The sequence below is a fragment of the Borostomias antarcticus genome, assembly GCF_949987555.1.
Source record: "Borostomias antarcticus genome assembly, chromosome: 20".
Taxonomy (NCBI): domain Eukaryota; kingdom Metazoa; phylum Chordata; class Actinopteri; order Stomiiformes; family Stomiidae; genus Borostomias; species Borostomias antarcticus.
The window spans coordinates 6,124,547-6,140,025 of record NC_140253.1 but is presented as its reverse complement, the minus strand read 5'-3'; the positions used below and the strand labels follow the sequence as shown (position 1 = coordinate 6,140,025).

General features: G+C 48.6%; 1 protein-coding gene across 2 annotated transcripts; it reads right to left on the bottom strand.

Moving 5' to 3' along the window:
* Nucleotides 1-1,449: 1,449 nt before the first annotated feature.
* On the bottom strand, nucleotides 1,450-14,463 carry mnd1 (meiotic nuclear divisions 1 homolog). Of its 2 annotated transcripts, XR_014630920.1 has the most exons (9): nucleotides 14,404-14,463; nucleotides 12,845-12,910; nucleotides 11,703-11,760; nucleotides 10,380-10,528; nucleotides 9,882-9,956; nucleotides 9,403-9,517; nucleotides 3,442-3,486; nucleotides 2,186-2,352; nucleotides 1,451-1,592 (listed from the first exon to the last, which is right to left on the bottom strand). XR_014630920.1 is itself a non-coding variant. In XM_084454324.1 (8 exons), the coding sequence occupies exons 1-8, from the start codon at nucleotides 14,404-14,406 to the stop codon at nucleotides 2,246-2,248; spliced, it is 618 nt and encodes a 205-aa protein (XP_084310450.1). In that variant the 5' UTR covers nucleotides 14,407-14,463; the 3' UTR covers nucleotides 1,450-2,245. The 2 variants fall into 2 exon arrangements, 1 of the variants encoding a protein (XP_084310450.1); XM_084454324.1 differs by having other exon boundaries at nucleotides 1,450-2,352.
* Between the last annotated feature and the right edge of the window lie 1,016 nt (nucleotides 14,464-15,479).

Here is a 15,479-nt window from a genome sequence, read left to right as displayed (position 1 = left end):
AACATCAACTTTAACGGCAAGCAAATAAGGCAGGGCAGCACTGGACCAACCAGCTGTCCAGCAAATCTATGGTAGCTATCATAGTGCAGGTATGTTACTATATGGATGCAAAATGCAGTACCTATGCATGAATTTTTTATTTTTTTTTACAGAATATAATTTCTACATTGCACTGTACTTTGTTTCTTTTTGTATTTTGTATATTTTGCACTATTTTTTGTACTGTTTTGCACTGTCCTGTCCTGCACCAGGTCCTATGTCATCTACAAAAGTGTGTGCCTAAACCCTAGTTAAATTCCTAGTATGTGTGAACCATATACATGACCAATAAACAGATCTTGAATCTTGAATTAATAATTTATATATGGTAACACGGTGCAGTCACTAATTCCCTATAACCCACAATCTTATTGTGAATTTCAGTTTGTGTGAAATCTTGGTAGTTGCCACAATCAAATAACATCAAAGAGAAGCATTTGTCTGTACAAGCTGAGCAAGTCTGCACATGAACACTACACCCCATACCCTGTGGGTGTGTCTCACCCTTCCTTCAAACAACTTTCACGAGCGGCCAGGCGTGGCAAATGTTTACTCTAGTGCTCTCATGGATACTGCAGCATGTTTTTTTGATGGTATTGACTACATGGTTCTCTGTGAAAACCTTGGGGAGATCTGAGCATGTAAGGTTCATGTGATTCTATGGAATGCTTAGATGTTAAATAAGAGACAGTTGGGCTCGTTAAACCTCACTGGACAGAGAATATTTTTCCCTTACATTGGGACACCACACCTGTCTGGAATAATTCTAATCAAGGACATATAGCCAGCGGGTGCATGTTTATGTATTATGAGCCTATATATCGTGTCATCACACAGCAGTAGAGCTCAGTGGTGTGTGTTATTCCATAATGCACCGACAGTGATCAGTAGATTCTTGTAGTCCAACATGTAGCCTACTCTCACCCAGCAAAACAAAGGAATGCATGCCATGTAAATCATGTTCATGCTCCTTATTTTGTGACGAATGGCATCGAAAACTAACAGAACAGGAAAGGACGTTTGAACCTGGTGCAGTACTGTAGTTTCTAGAAGGACCAATGGCCCTTTTGACTCCCTCTGACAGGGCATTGAGCAAACACAGAAATGCTTAAAATGTGGCCTATTGTGTTCGGTTCTATGAAAAACAGACAAATCCTTCACAACACGGCAAAAAAACACAATTCTGTCTCTGCAGCCCTTGTGTTTCTCATTTTCAGTGTATCGTAGGGAAATAGTTTTTCCCTTTTGTATTTAGAAAGTCTTTTTCTACATTTCAGTGCCAGTATAGAATAAAATCCCCCCCTCGCCCCAATACCCTTTTGCCCTCAAAGGCGGCAACAATTAGACAATTCAAGACAGGGAATAACATAACATGCTTTTACTGAAATTAACTTTTTTTCCATTAGCGACTCCAAGCTTGCCCTCTCTACTCCATTGTCAGTCCCAGCTGATTGTCCCGGAGGGGGTCCCCGTGTTGATTTAACTGTCAGATGAGGCCTGTGGTTCTGGGAGCCACAGTGACAGACCCAGCATGCCCAGGAGCTCTTCCCTGCCTATGATGGGGTGGACGAGAAAAAAAGATAAGGGAATAATAACTGGAGTGGCTGTTTTCATCAGCATCTGGTTAGACCAGGTAAATGGGATCTTTGGCAATGTACACTGGCGCTTTATGCCTTTGTTCCTTTAGGGAAGAGGTGTGTGTGTGTGTGTCAGAGAGACAATGAGAGAAAGCAAGCGTTTGTGTAACAGTACTGCCTGTTTGTGCGTGCCAGTAAATTTGTCAGTGAGCGTGTTGGCGTGTGGGTAACCTTGTCTCTGCATGTGTGTGTGTGTGTGTGTGTGTATGTGAGCGGGGTCGCCCCATGTTTCCGTCAACGGGCCGAGCTCGGTTTTCATGGAAACAGGTGTCCAGAAAGCCAGGCAGCGTGTGCGTGTCCGTCAAAGGGCCTCCCGGGAGGAGATGCCAAACGTTCGCCCAGGACCTTCTCTGGTTCCACAGGAGCAGCATTTCCACCTGCCCAAAACTGATACGGAACCCAGGGCCGCGCTTGTTGGAGGGCCTATCAGCCTGCCTGTTTGAAAGTCTTCATAACATCCCCATGCGTGTAACACCCCTTAAACACTTAACTTTTTCAACATTAATTACTTTTTGCGGCTTTTGGGCTATGGCTTATAAATATAATAAGCCGGGGTTAAGCGGAGGGGGTCAGTCCATGTAGTCAAAGTCCTCGGGTATCCCAAAGCTTTTGTCGATGCGTCTGTCGTCAAAGCTGAATTTCCTCTTGGTCCACGACTTGATAGCGAAGACGTTATCTGGGGGACGGATAAGCAGTTCACACGTCAGCATTTCATGAACATTTAATGTTATCAGTCAGCTGGCCGCAGGTGGATGTGACGGAATGGGCCCTTTATTGTCAAAAAGAAGTTTGACTCGCACCCTTAAAATAGATCAGAGAAAGCAGAACAATGGGGTCATCTGAGCTGGGCTGTCACATCAAAACTACACAGGATCAAACGAAAAACGATGATAGCAGCAAACCCGTGAAGAGAAGTAAATTAAAAACCTTCAGGTTACGTGACACTCTTGATGGAGAAGTGAAAGTGTCAGCTAAGCTCGCTCACTGGAGAGGTGGGGGGGGGGGTGGGATCAATGGGGAAGCTTTAAGTGACGGTCATCAGGACCGACAATAAACCACAGCGGGGGCACTCTCATTTACAAGCCCACGTAATGACACGGCAACGACACTGTATTTACAGAGAGGGGGGTGGGGGCGTGAGGTATACCTGTGTGTGTGTGTGTGTGTGTGTGTGTGTGAGAGCGAGAGGTGTCTGCGTGAGAGACAGACAAAAAAAGAGTGAAAGACGAGACATTGTGTGTGTGTGAGCGCACAAGAGTAAAGGGAGTGTGTGTGTACGTGTGTGTGTGCTCTCTTTGTGAGAGAGCTTCTAGATTAGCCTCCAGATTACGGTGCGCTATCTGCTGAAACGGGATAGTCGGTATGTAAACACTAACCCCGCCCCCCTCCACCCAACAGCGCATAGCAACCTCCTGACCCCCACGGGACCAAATCACCCTCTGTGAGCGCCTAGAGGTCAGGGCACGGAGCGAGCCTGGTTAGTGTACGCTGGGAATTGACACGCGTGAGAGCGAGTGCTGTAGCTAGGTGGTGTTGCGTGTGTGTGTGGGGGGGGGGTAACATGGGATATGAGGCCTGGTTTGTATTTCACTAGAACAAAGGCTTTGTTGGAGGAAAGCAGTGTGTGTGTGTGTGTTTGTGTGCTTTTTTGTCCTTTGACCTCCGACTCATCCTAACCTATATAATTTACCACCTCAGATTACATACTTGTGTGTGTGTGTGTGTGTGTGTGTGTGGAGTCACGTTTGTCTCCGAGTTGACTCACCTGTCCATCTAGAAACGGCCTCCTTTGCTGTGATGTTGGACCTCTCTGCAAGACACAACAGACGATCATCAGTCCGTCATACAGTAGTCAGTGTGTCCGTCGTCTTGCATGCGTGGGTGTGTGTCTGCAACACCCCTCGCTGCAGATCTCGCTGCCACCCACCCACACACTCAGCCCCCCCCCCCACACACACAACACCCACCCACACACCCACGCTCATAGCACTTCAATAACAAAGTGGAGCATAACCCACCCATAACAACCTTTCTGAATAGCTCCGGCTTGGGAGATGGCAGGTCAAACTGCTCTGTCAGTGTAACACAGTACCCAGTGTGTGTGTGTGTGTGTGTGTGACAGACCGAGACACAGACAGAGAGAGAGTTGGTCCTGGACCAGGGAGTTGGTATATACATGGTAACCATGGCTCTGGAGAAAGCGCTGCGTGGGAGTAATTTTAAGTTCAATGTAGTCAACGTTAAGCCTGTGCTGTTTTGTGTGTGTGTGTGTGTGTGTGTGCGTTTCTTCCTCTTAAAGCAGGTTGCAGGACAGAAAATCGATCCCCAAGCTTAAGGCGATACGGGTAAATAAGGTTTATGTAACAGAATCAGGCTAGCGTTCCCTGAACTCACTCATGTCAGTATTAGTGTCGACTGACTCGTTAGCAAGTTGACGGACATCAGTACTGTCTGCTGGCCTGGGGTCGCCATCCTGATCACGTGAGCTCACATTCCCTCTCTCTCCACAGGTCAGTCAGTCTGGACACCCAGGCCCTTCTGACTGATCTCCACCCAACCAGATATTGGTCGCAGCCAATCACAATGATCTAACATGGGGGCAGGTTTGATAATGATGACTGTACCCACTTGATACGGATGACTAACGTTTCGTTGATCTGATTGGCTGCTTTGATCGCTTGTAGGTCTACCCAAATGGGTCCAGAGGCATTTTGATCTGCGCCCATTGACAATGCCCCTTGGAAATCGAAAATGAACTGAAAATGTCCAGACTGTTCGCATATTTGCAAACTGGGTTACTATCTGCGTGTATCAAAATGGTATCAAATGTTATGACATATCCGAGTCAAGGAAATGGATGAGAAAATGTCTGACGTTCTCTATGGATAAGGAAACGTCTTGACATTATTTGAATTGTAAATCGACCAATTGAATTTCAAATGGACTGGCAGCCCAAATTCACAGTAAATACGCTGCACATGCCTGTACATGCATGAACAGCCTAGGCGATCGAAAGTTTCTGCGTGTAAGTTGACACGACGACGACCTAACGAGACCGCCGCTGAACACGCTGAACACGCTGAACACACCGAACACGACCACAACCACGGGGTCCTGTTGCCATGACGATCACAGCACACCTGCTGGAGGAGTTCAGCTGCATATGGGCTACCTCCCCAGAGGGGATGAACACTACAACAGTGACACAAAGAGCAAAGAAACATAAGGTGCTTATATGGTTTGCAAACATTCGCTAAAAGATGGGCCTCTGTGTGTGTGTGTGTGTGTGTGTGTGTGTGTGTACCTGGGAGAGAGTAAACATTGTCCCCAGCCATAACGGCAAGCGTTGCTGTGCTTTCAGGGAGAGCTTTGTTTAGTGGTGCCTGGTTTCTAGAGCAGCCTGAAGCAGGGCAAGTTAAGACAAGCAGGAGTGCGTAGATCAATAAATCAACAAGAATGGTTGCGGGCTTGTTGACTGACGCAGGCGTACAAAGGAAGAAGGTCCAATGAAGATAATCCGCCCGGGCAGATAGAATATGAGGGTCGATCGGGAGGGGAGAATTTTTTTCCAGGTCAAAGTCAAACTTTCCCAAGTTCTGTACTTCTCGGATATGTCCCCCGTCAGTTTGTACGTTACGCTTCTCTGGCGATTTGTTTTCTCAAACTTCTCACTCCCAAACACGCGTACCTCCCCGACACGCAACCACCCCCCAGAATTCCTCTAAAACCGTTTGACCGGTCGTCTATTAACACTAACACGCACACTGCCCATCAACCCTAAAGGTCCTCCAGGTCACCCTACATAAACTTTATTTAAACTGTATCATTAATTCCCAGCGTCAGAGAGCCTGTCTTTCTGGCTTATCTAGGCCTTCCAGCAGGTGCTTCATTAGCCCCCGTGTTCTCCATGTCCTGCTAGACTGGAACACCAGGCCCCAGGGAGAACAGGCCTTAGAACACTCTGACTGGGTCCACAAACCCCCCCCCCCTCCCCCGCCCAGTCAGACCTAGACGCAACATGGTGTCCTGTACCACCATACTCAGCATCTGAGACTGCAATTAACTTTTCTTGATGGGAGTACTGGATATGATTATCTAATCTGTTTAACTGTCTTTCCAGAGCACAGACATACACACACACGGACAGACACACACACACACACACACAGTCAAACAGCTAGACACACAGACAGCTAGACAGACACACACACACACTCAGACTCACAGGGATATGGCCCATTTCCACCAGACCATGAAGCCCCTACTCAACTCAACTAGCTTTTTGGGGCTTTCCACGTCGAGGGGAGGTGAGGAGAACCATTTTCAATTAACAGAACGATTGTAGTGAGTTAACTCAACGTCATAATGCTCCGTGTTGATGCCAATTTTCGTAGCTCGCTAGAGCGTTTTCCATCAACAATGTAGCGAATGGAGTACAAATATTATAGATTACGCGAGCCAGAAATCATTTTGTGCAAACTTTATAGATACATTCTGATCACCTGTAACATTCATATCGCTCCAGCCTTTTCTCATCACACGAATGTCCAATCAACTCTCTCTAATCCACCCCTAGAGAGCGTATTAAATTAGCGAGTCAAAGTTGGTGTTCACTCGATGAAATTCTTTTTCATCGATCGTGTCAGCAGTAACTTCTAGGCGTGCATCTATTTCGAGCGAATTACCTTCTTTATGGAAAAAGGGTCATAGCTTGCACGTTACAAGAGAAAACCCCTCTTTATGATGTCACGCGGCGTTGCCATGACGGCCGCTTACATTTACGGGGGCTAGTATTTCGGTGGAAAGCGCAGTGAAAAAGAGTAAAGCAAGTAAAGTCGAATGACGAAATCGAGTAAAGTTCACCTGGTTCCGTGCCATGGAAATGGGGCTATAGTAGAGATAGCTGTGGGTAGAGCGAGAGAGAAAGAGAGAGAGAGAGAGAGAGAGAGAGAGAGAGAGAGAAAGAGAGAGAGAGAGGTAGAGCTGGGTGAAATCAGTGAGAAAAAGAGAGAATGAGTGTGTGACAGAGAGACAGAGAGAGAGAGAGGGAATGAAAGAGGGAGAGAGAGAGTGGGAAACGGAGGGAGCGGGGGAGGAGAAAGAGAAGGGTGTTGAGGCTGATGGGTCGGGGCGAGGCAGGATGCGATCCTTGGCGTCGCCCAGGGAAGGGGGTATCTCCTCCTCACATGGCCGTCAACGCTGTCACCAGAGTCAATCACAGCCCAGGGGACCGGTGTGGGTAAGCCCCCCGGGAGGAGGCGGGGTTCTCTCTCTATCCTTCCCTCCTTCCCTCTCTCCGACCATCGGTGGAATGTGGGGGGGGGGGGGGCGGGGCGCGCCCGGGGTACGTCTTTGGGCCGGTCCACTTTCACGGCCCATCGTTTTGGCAGAACGCAGGGGGGCGAGGGGCTGACAGGACTCACATGTGGGCGGGGGGGGTAAGGGGGCGAGGGAGAGGGTGACATTTCACCGCCGACTCATCTTTCAGCGCCCGGTGGAGGGATGGGGGGGGGGCATCCACTTTCAGCAGGCGGGGGGTCGCGATCATCTACTGCCACATTTAGAAGGAGCTCCTAAGTGCCATTTGGAGCAGTTAAGATGCCAGTCAAGACGATTAAGGGATACTAGGGGTATGGCAAGTAAGCTCGCTCACACACACACACACACACACACACACACACACACACACACACACACACACACACACACACACACACACACACACACACACACACACACACACACACACACACACACACACACATCGGACAGCTGAAATAATATGGAATGTGGCATCTCAAAAAACTGTCCTATATATATGGTTAGATAACCGTCATATATTTATATAATAGAAAGACTTCTATGAACTCGCACAGCTGGTTTAGCGGCGACCCCGGGCGTTGCCGTGGAAAATGGACCTCCGGGCGAGTACCCGAGCGCCCCGAGCCGTAGCCGTAGCGAGTCAGGTCTGCGGAGTCGCTCTCTGGGCGGCGTTAATGGCTCCGGTCTTGAGAGCGGAGTGGCAGGGGCCGGTGGAAACGATAGCGGCGTACGGGGGTGGGGCGGGCGTGTGTGTGTGTGTGTGTGTGTGTAGCTCAATAGTGGCGCCGCGTCCGATGGTTCGGCCACGCGATAGAAAGACACCTGTGGCTTCACCGTCACTTGAAACCCGCAGGCCCTCGAAGGGAGAATTTCACACACTTTAAAATAATCAACCTACAGTATCAAAAAGAGACACATATAAAGTGCCCGCACGTACGCTAACCACAAACACATGCCGAAATCTAAGCACGCACTCGTGACATGTAACACAAGTTACAACCCCCCGCCCCCCCCCCCGCCGCACACACACACACACACACACACACACACACACACACACACACACACACACACACACACACACACACAGCACACGCACATACACACACACACACTGAAGCCATTACAACAACTTCTCTTGTACCCTTGCCCTCCTAATAGCCGATTGGCTCGCTGCGCCCATACCGGAGGAGAGGTGTGTGAAAATAAACAGTCTATAAATCTGACTGGGGCGGAGGGCCCGGCGACCCGCCCCGCCGTTGCGCTCGTTAAAAGCTGTTAATCTGGCCCGTTCTGGGCCGGGCGGGGCCCTGGGGGAGGGGGTCCGCTGTCCTGTACTACCGCAGGAGGGGGGGGTGGAGAGGAGAGAGAGGGAGAGAGGAGGAGAGGAGAGAGGGAGAGGAGGAGAGGAGAGAGGAGGAGAGAGGGAGAGGAGAGGGAGAGAGAAGGAGAGGAGAGAGGGAGAGGGAGAGAGAGGGAGAGAGGAAGATACAGAGAGAGGGAGAGAGAGGGAGAAAGGAAAGGGAGAGAGGAGAGGGAGACAGGAGAGAAGAGAGACGAGGGAGAGAGGAAGACAAGAGAGGGAGAGGGGGGGAGAGGGAAGATGGCGGATTTGACCGTTGGCAGCCATTTTGGTGTACTGATCATGAACTGGGAGTTTTCTGCCCTTCTCTGCAGTCTGGCTGTATATTCCGGGTCAGTGCAGACTAGGGGCACCAGGACGCTAGGCGTGAACACAAGACCCACAACGCTGATCCAATTCCCTCTACAAGAACCCCGCGCTTTTCTTTGGACGCTACTGTATGTCGAAACAAAATTCAAAAAGAGGGGCCCGGGGCCCTCTCGCCTGATTGGTTTGTGTCTCTCGGAGGCGGCCCCCAGCCCTCTCTCCTCAGTCTGGGTGATTTTAGTGAGACTCCCCGGCCGGCCGCCGCGGTGCACGCCATCTGTCGCGACGACACGACGCCCGGCGTTCCCCGATTCAGCGGAGCGGCACTCGATTTAATTTCTGTTTTTAGCGATCGCCTCGTCGTCTATTAATCCTGTGAGAGTGTGAACGCGTGAGAGACGCCAACGCTAATTATCAAAGGTATCATCAACGAGTTCACGCCTCCAATTCCACTGGGAAAATGAGCTCATACTTCAGAAACGGCCAATAAAACATTTGATTGCCTCTCAATAAAGAGCCCGAAAGTTAGGAATGAAATGTAATAAGTGAAAAGGATCAAAAGGTTGAGGTTTACCCCGATGCCTTCTCAAGTGATATTTGATGATGAACGGTAAATGACATTCGATGATAAATGATATTTGAGAAGGCATCTGGGTTAAACCTCAATCCTTTGATCTTTAGAGAGGCAGGCAGGCAGGTGTGTGTGTGTGTGTGTGTGTGTGTGTGTGTACTCACTCATCTCCTCGATCACGCCCGGGTCACACTCCCTGTACTTCTCCAGTTCGGCCTTCAGCAGGGTGCGCTCCTCTCTCAGAGTCTGCAGTTCCTTCAACAGGGACGCCCGCTCGTCCTACACACACACACACACGCACACACAAACACACGCACGCGCACACACACGCACGCTTTAAGTTATCTACAAACACCACGACGACCCCAGAAATTGCCGAGATCAAAACGCGAGCCCACCCCCGAATGATAGATAAGGGCGTCCGTCCGATCTCTGAACCCTTTCTCGTGCGCTACGAGATGCGCGCCAGATAACTCGACTCAAATGTCGACCTGCATCTCGCTTCCGAGGATAAACGTCTTTGCTCTTGGGAGACGGATTCTCAATTTCAGAGATAAGACGGAGCCTGATGAATTGATGCTTTATGGCGGGCGTGTGTCGTGCGCGCGTGTGTGTGTGTGTGTGTGTGTGTGAACGCACTCACGGTGTCCTGCCGTCCAACTTTCCCCTTCGCCACAGCCTGCTGAAGAGACACTTTCCGCTGCTTGGCTTCGGAATGCTGCGACAACAGAAAAAAAACACAATAACGACAAATTGAGTTTTTAAAATCAGCCTCTGGTTGTCTTGAACGAGAAAACTAGGCCACATGAAGTTGCACACGACCGACTGATTACGTACCGATGCTGGGCACACAAAACATGTGGAAGCGCTAGCGCAATCAGCAGCTTCCCCGTCACTTTATTGTTGCTGCCAACCCAACGCTCAATCATCCTTGGAGCCGATTCTCCTAAAATGTATTTCTGATTGTATCCAGTTTTCCTCCAATCTGGTGGCCAATCACACCTGACCTATTATCCAATCGTTGCGTCGCTGCTGTGCCGGGCCCGTCGCACAACCCCGCGGTCGGAGGAATACCGTCCGTCCTTACCAGACGGTGTCTGAGAGGGCTCACAGTCCAGCAGGTGGGCCCCTGACCAGTCACCTGCTTGTCCAGCTCCTCCAGGCGGCGTTTGCGTGCGTGCAGGGCCTTGCTGGGGAAGGCCCAGTAGTAGTTGGAGGTGCCCACCCTCTCCGTGTCCACCATGCTGTCGTCCACCAGGCTCTGTAGCACATCCTTCACTGACATGGGGGCTGGGGGGGGGGAGAGTGAGGGGGGGGGGGGGGATAGACGTGTGTTCAACTTAATTGCCACACACTACCTTCTTATGCGAAGGGCCACACTCGAGTATCGTTGGATAGCGTGCATGGAGACCCGCGCTAGCTCACACACTTGTCGATCTGATTACACACACACCTCTCTCCATGACCGACTGCCAATAGTTAATTTATAATAGTTAATCACCAGTCTATACCCACACAGTTACAGACTGTGGTCCAGAGACACACCCTGCTCGAAACTCGGCTGACAACTGCGCTAATTTACCCTTTTGACATCTTTGTGGGCGATTATTACAGAAAGCCCAGACTCAATCTGCCGACTCCCAGGGTCCCTTCAGCCTGATCTCTCTCTCTATCTCTCTCCTCTCTCTCTCCTCTCTCTCTCTCTCTCAACTAATCTCAGTCCAGCGGAGGTAGGCTTGTAAACCAATGTTTACTCCTACATCTGGAGGGATGGAGTAACGTGATACTCCCTCATGCCAGCCCCCGGTGTCCCCCGGATTGGAGAACATGATGGAGCGGCTCTGTTGTGTTTGGGTTAGGGTTTGGGCCCCAAGCTGGACCGTGTGGAGCGGAGGGACCCACGCACGCACGCCCACAAACACACACGGGGTTTTGAACGGCAGGGAGCGTCAAAATGACTCAGCCTCAGGATTCGGCCCCTCCCTCCCTCCTTCTCTCGAACCTTCTTATTGTACAGATCTTCATCTCTCTCTCTCTCTCTCCAGTGGCTACATCATGGGGGTAGGGTTTGGGGGGATGGGGGCGATGGTAGGTTTCAAAACATGTGTTCCCAATCAGTGCCGTGAGCAGCCCGATCCAGTCCCCCCCCCCCCCCCCCCCCTAAATGAATGTTAGGTCCACTGTATGAGAGGTCCCATTTGGGCGCGTCCCAACACAGCGCCGCTCTGTTCCTCTGCGCGCAGGGCCTTGCACTTAGAAAACCCTGCGTGTGCTCCTGCAAAGGTTTTACACCCGCCCCGCCCTCCGCTCCCAACCAAAACTCTAGAGCCATATGGCGTTACGACAAGAAAAGGCGCTTTGGTGTCAGTTGGAAGCGTTTCAAAGGGGAAGAGAAAATGGCATATATTGCAGGTTTCGCTCGTAAAACGATCCATCTGGTTTGCCTCGGTGAATCATTACTCACTTATGCCTTTTGTCTTGGGGGCGATTTTCTCAATGTCCTTCAGCTGAAACACGTCTTTCTGGTGAGAGGAGTTGAGATGCAGAGGGAGAGAGATTAAGAGAGGCAGGGATGAGAAAGAGAGACAGAGGGATGAGAGAGAGAGACAGAGGGATGAGAGATGAGAGAGAGGGATGAGAGTGAGAGAGAGAGCGAGAGAAAGAAAAAACAATTAAAACAAACTCCATCTCCTATGGTAGCGAGGTCAGCCATTTTCTTTTTATTTTCTCAATATAAATGTACTTCATCTTGTTTTGGATCATGAGTAAAGATGCAGAAGTCTCCGGAAGGGTCAGATTCGTGGCTAGACTACATGTAAAAGCTATGAAAACCAAACAGCCTCAGTTTTACTTTCATCAAAGACAACCAGGATAAAGATGGACACATGTAACCGAATCTCCAAATATGATCAGACGAAAAGTTCCATTAAGCCTCCAGATTGGCAGTAATAAGCCAGCAAAGTAGACTCTGTTTACCAAAGAATATCTCTGGAAACTTGTAAACGCTGGACAAGGCTCTGGTTTTAAAGACCTCTGGAAGTCAGGTATTTACACTGTGTAGAATTTCATGCTCAGACTCAAACTCTCTCTCTGAATCCGCACTCTAGCATTTTAGCTTCCCAACAGTTCTAATGTGCACGGCTAACCAGCGCCTGTGGGCTTCCAAGACCCAGTTCCTATCCTGACACCACTGTTCAATATCGGTGTGCCCAAAATGAGGTTTTCACATGGGAGGGAGAAAGTGTGTGTGTGTGTATGTATGTGTGTGCGTGCGAGAGAGAGAGAGAAAGAGAGAGAGTGCAATGGAGGAAGTTGTGTGTGTGTGTGTGTGTGTGTGTTAAAGGTGATGCTTGTTTTGGCTCTCAGGTGTCATGACCAACGCTGGCATCTATCACAGATCTCTACCTGCAACATGAAACCAGACAAGGTTTTCACCTGATAATTCAAACCTTACACAAACACTACTCCCTCCCAACACAAACTCTAGGCTACTTGCAGTCTCTACTGCCTCTCTAGATAACTCAATGCAGTACTTCAACGCATAGTCACATAATAATGTTGATTTTAAGAATTCTTATTTGAAGCCTTTCCAGAAAAAAAACGTACTGTCTCAAAGAAAATCTCCATCATGCGTGTCCTCTTCTCCTCCAAACTCAGACCTTTCTTTTTAGACTGCAAAAAAAGAGATAAATATTACCCCAGTGAACATACAGTAGTTACTGATTTTATCACATCTAATGCATGGCTGGATAAACCTACCATGTTAGTCCATCGGTCCCACAAGCAGCAAATAAATCAGTAACATGTAAATGTTTAATAGAAATGCTGGCTTGCCGGTTATCAGACAGAATTGTCAACTCGTTCCCATGGTTACACTCCACTCTAACCGATTTCCATGGGGGGGAGGTACTTTTCCCTAACCAATCACTAGAACTGGACAACAGCGTTAGTCCCTTCCCCGATTGGCTAATCGCTAGCCTCCTCGTGGCGCTCATTGGGCCGATCACTTTTCATCCGGGAAACCGCTGAGTTTCATGTACCAGTGAATCAGTCAACCCGGTGGAGTGGACGGGATCAAAGGTCAGGAGGACCCAGGCAAGATCAGTGACATGGGCCAAATTCGCCTATGAAAATATTGAAGCAATAACAAAGCAATGAGAGGGTGTGGTATATGAGAGGGTGTGGTATATGAGAGGGTGAGGTATAACAAAGCAATGAGAGGGTGTGGTATAACAAAGCAATGAGAGGGTGTGGTATATGGCCAATATACCACGGGTTGGTCGACCAGCACACTCTCGAGTGATTTGCTTTTATACAACGGTTACATCATCGGTTAACATTTATGGGAGAAATACCTACTATTTCAGTGCCTTAATATCGAGTTTAGTAAACTCCGCCATAACGAGTTTAGTGACCTCCATGTAAAACTATCACGTTGTTATGGAGTTTCAAAACGACGAACCATGAGCCCTAGCAACCAAAACTAATACTCCTGACCAACCTCTCTGGCCATGATCGAAGTGTAGCCAACCTTTGCTGTGCAACTGCGAGTTGCAAATGTGGTGATGATAAATGGTAGGCTACAGGACAGATAGAACAACTCAAAAGTGACACTGAATGTTTCCATTTTTCTTGAGGAGAAACCGTGTAACCAACAGATGGACCCGCGGTATATGAATATCGTGAACATACAACGGCCCTTAACCAATCAGATTGCGAGGTCAGAACTACCCGCTGTGTAAAATGCAGTATTTTTTAATGAAAAGAACCTGCATGTTCCCGCCCGGTTTCGAACCGAGGACCTTTCGCGTGTTAGGCGAACGTGATAACCACTACACTACGGGAACTGTGACGCTTCAGGGTGATTCCTCTTAGGTTCACATCACCGATCATTACTAGATTTAACATTTATGTTTGCTATTTAAAAGGCTTCAGAATAACATGAAACTCAAAGGCGCCGCTAGTACATTCAGCTAACCATGACAAATTGTTTGCAGGGGCTTTCCTGACGTAAACTGTTGTTAGCTAGCAGGCTAAGTAGCTAGTCTAGTTAGCAAGCAAGCACCACTGACGTTAGCTGGAAAAGCTAGCACTAACCACAGAGTAAAGCAATAATAAACACACCCTACTTACTGATTGCGATGATGTAGTAGGTTATAACTTACCATTTTACACAGTTCAACGTCTCTTGTGAAGAGATGCAGGCAAACAACCACATTCACAAATTTCCCGCGACATGTGTTGTCGTCACAATCCTTGCCAGAAGGTCTAAGTCTATTGGTCTCAATTCTAATGATCTGTCGCCCTCTGCTGGCCATACAGAAAAAAACACCTAAATTCACTGAGTGAACCAAATTCTAGACTGACTTGACGTTTTGCTTCTTTAGGCTCGAATCCAGGCAGGGCCATGTGGAATCTTAATGCCTTTCATTATACCATCTTGCAAGAAAAAACTCAATAACTCAATGTGTAAAAACTACCTGGCAATAAACTGATTCTGATTCCACATCACCGCTCATATAGTTATCTTGTTCATGTTGGTATCATTTATTTTCCCTTTTTTTCATCACGTCTGAGTTTGCAGGTGCAGAGATGTATGATGGCGTTTTGATGAGAAAAGACAACCATCTAGTATATCAACACAGTAAAGGTCTCTACGTCCTCCGTCACTGTGACCCTAGATTACGGGGAAACGGAGACATATCTCCTCATAATTCTAGTATCTCTGCTAGAAATCACAGACCACGCCGAGCGACAACATGAAGGGGGAGTTTTATTGACGGTTGTTATTCTCAGTTCATTCTTTACAGTTATAACGGTTCATCTTTACATTCCTCGTTTGACAGCAGGCTCCGTATCCACCCAACCAATCCCCACCATAGTGCCTTCTCAAAGAGCACCCCCTAAAGGAGTGTTCTATTCTTCACTGGAGACCATCCCTATATGCCCCAGAGCAGAGCCCTTGTTAGACACGTCTAATTGATGTCAGAGGTAATCAACCCTGCTCTGACTGCGGCTACTGCGCCTGAGGGATCAATTCTATTTCAATCCACTTGATTAAGGTGATGAAGCGCAAGTCCAGCTCCCCTGGATTTGAAATGGTACTGAGCCCAGACCCAGACAGGTCACCAGTGTGCAGAATAGAGCGTTAGTATCCTCTTTGGAGTAGTATGGCAGGTTTGGGGGAGAGACACAAGCAATAGGTATGCCCTTGTTTTGGTTTCTTTGTTACAAAAACTAC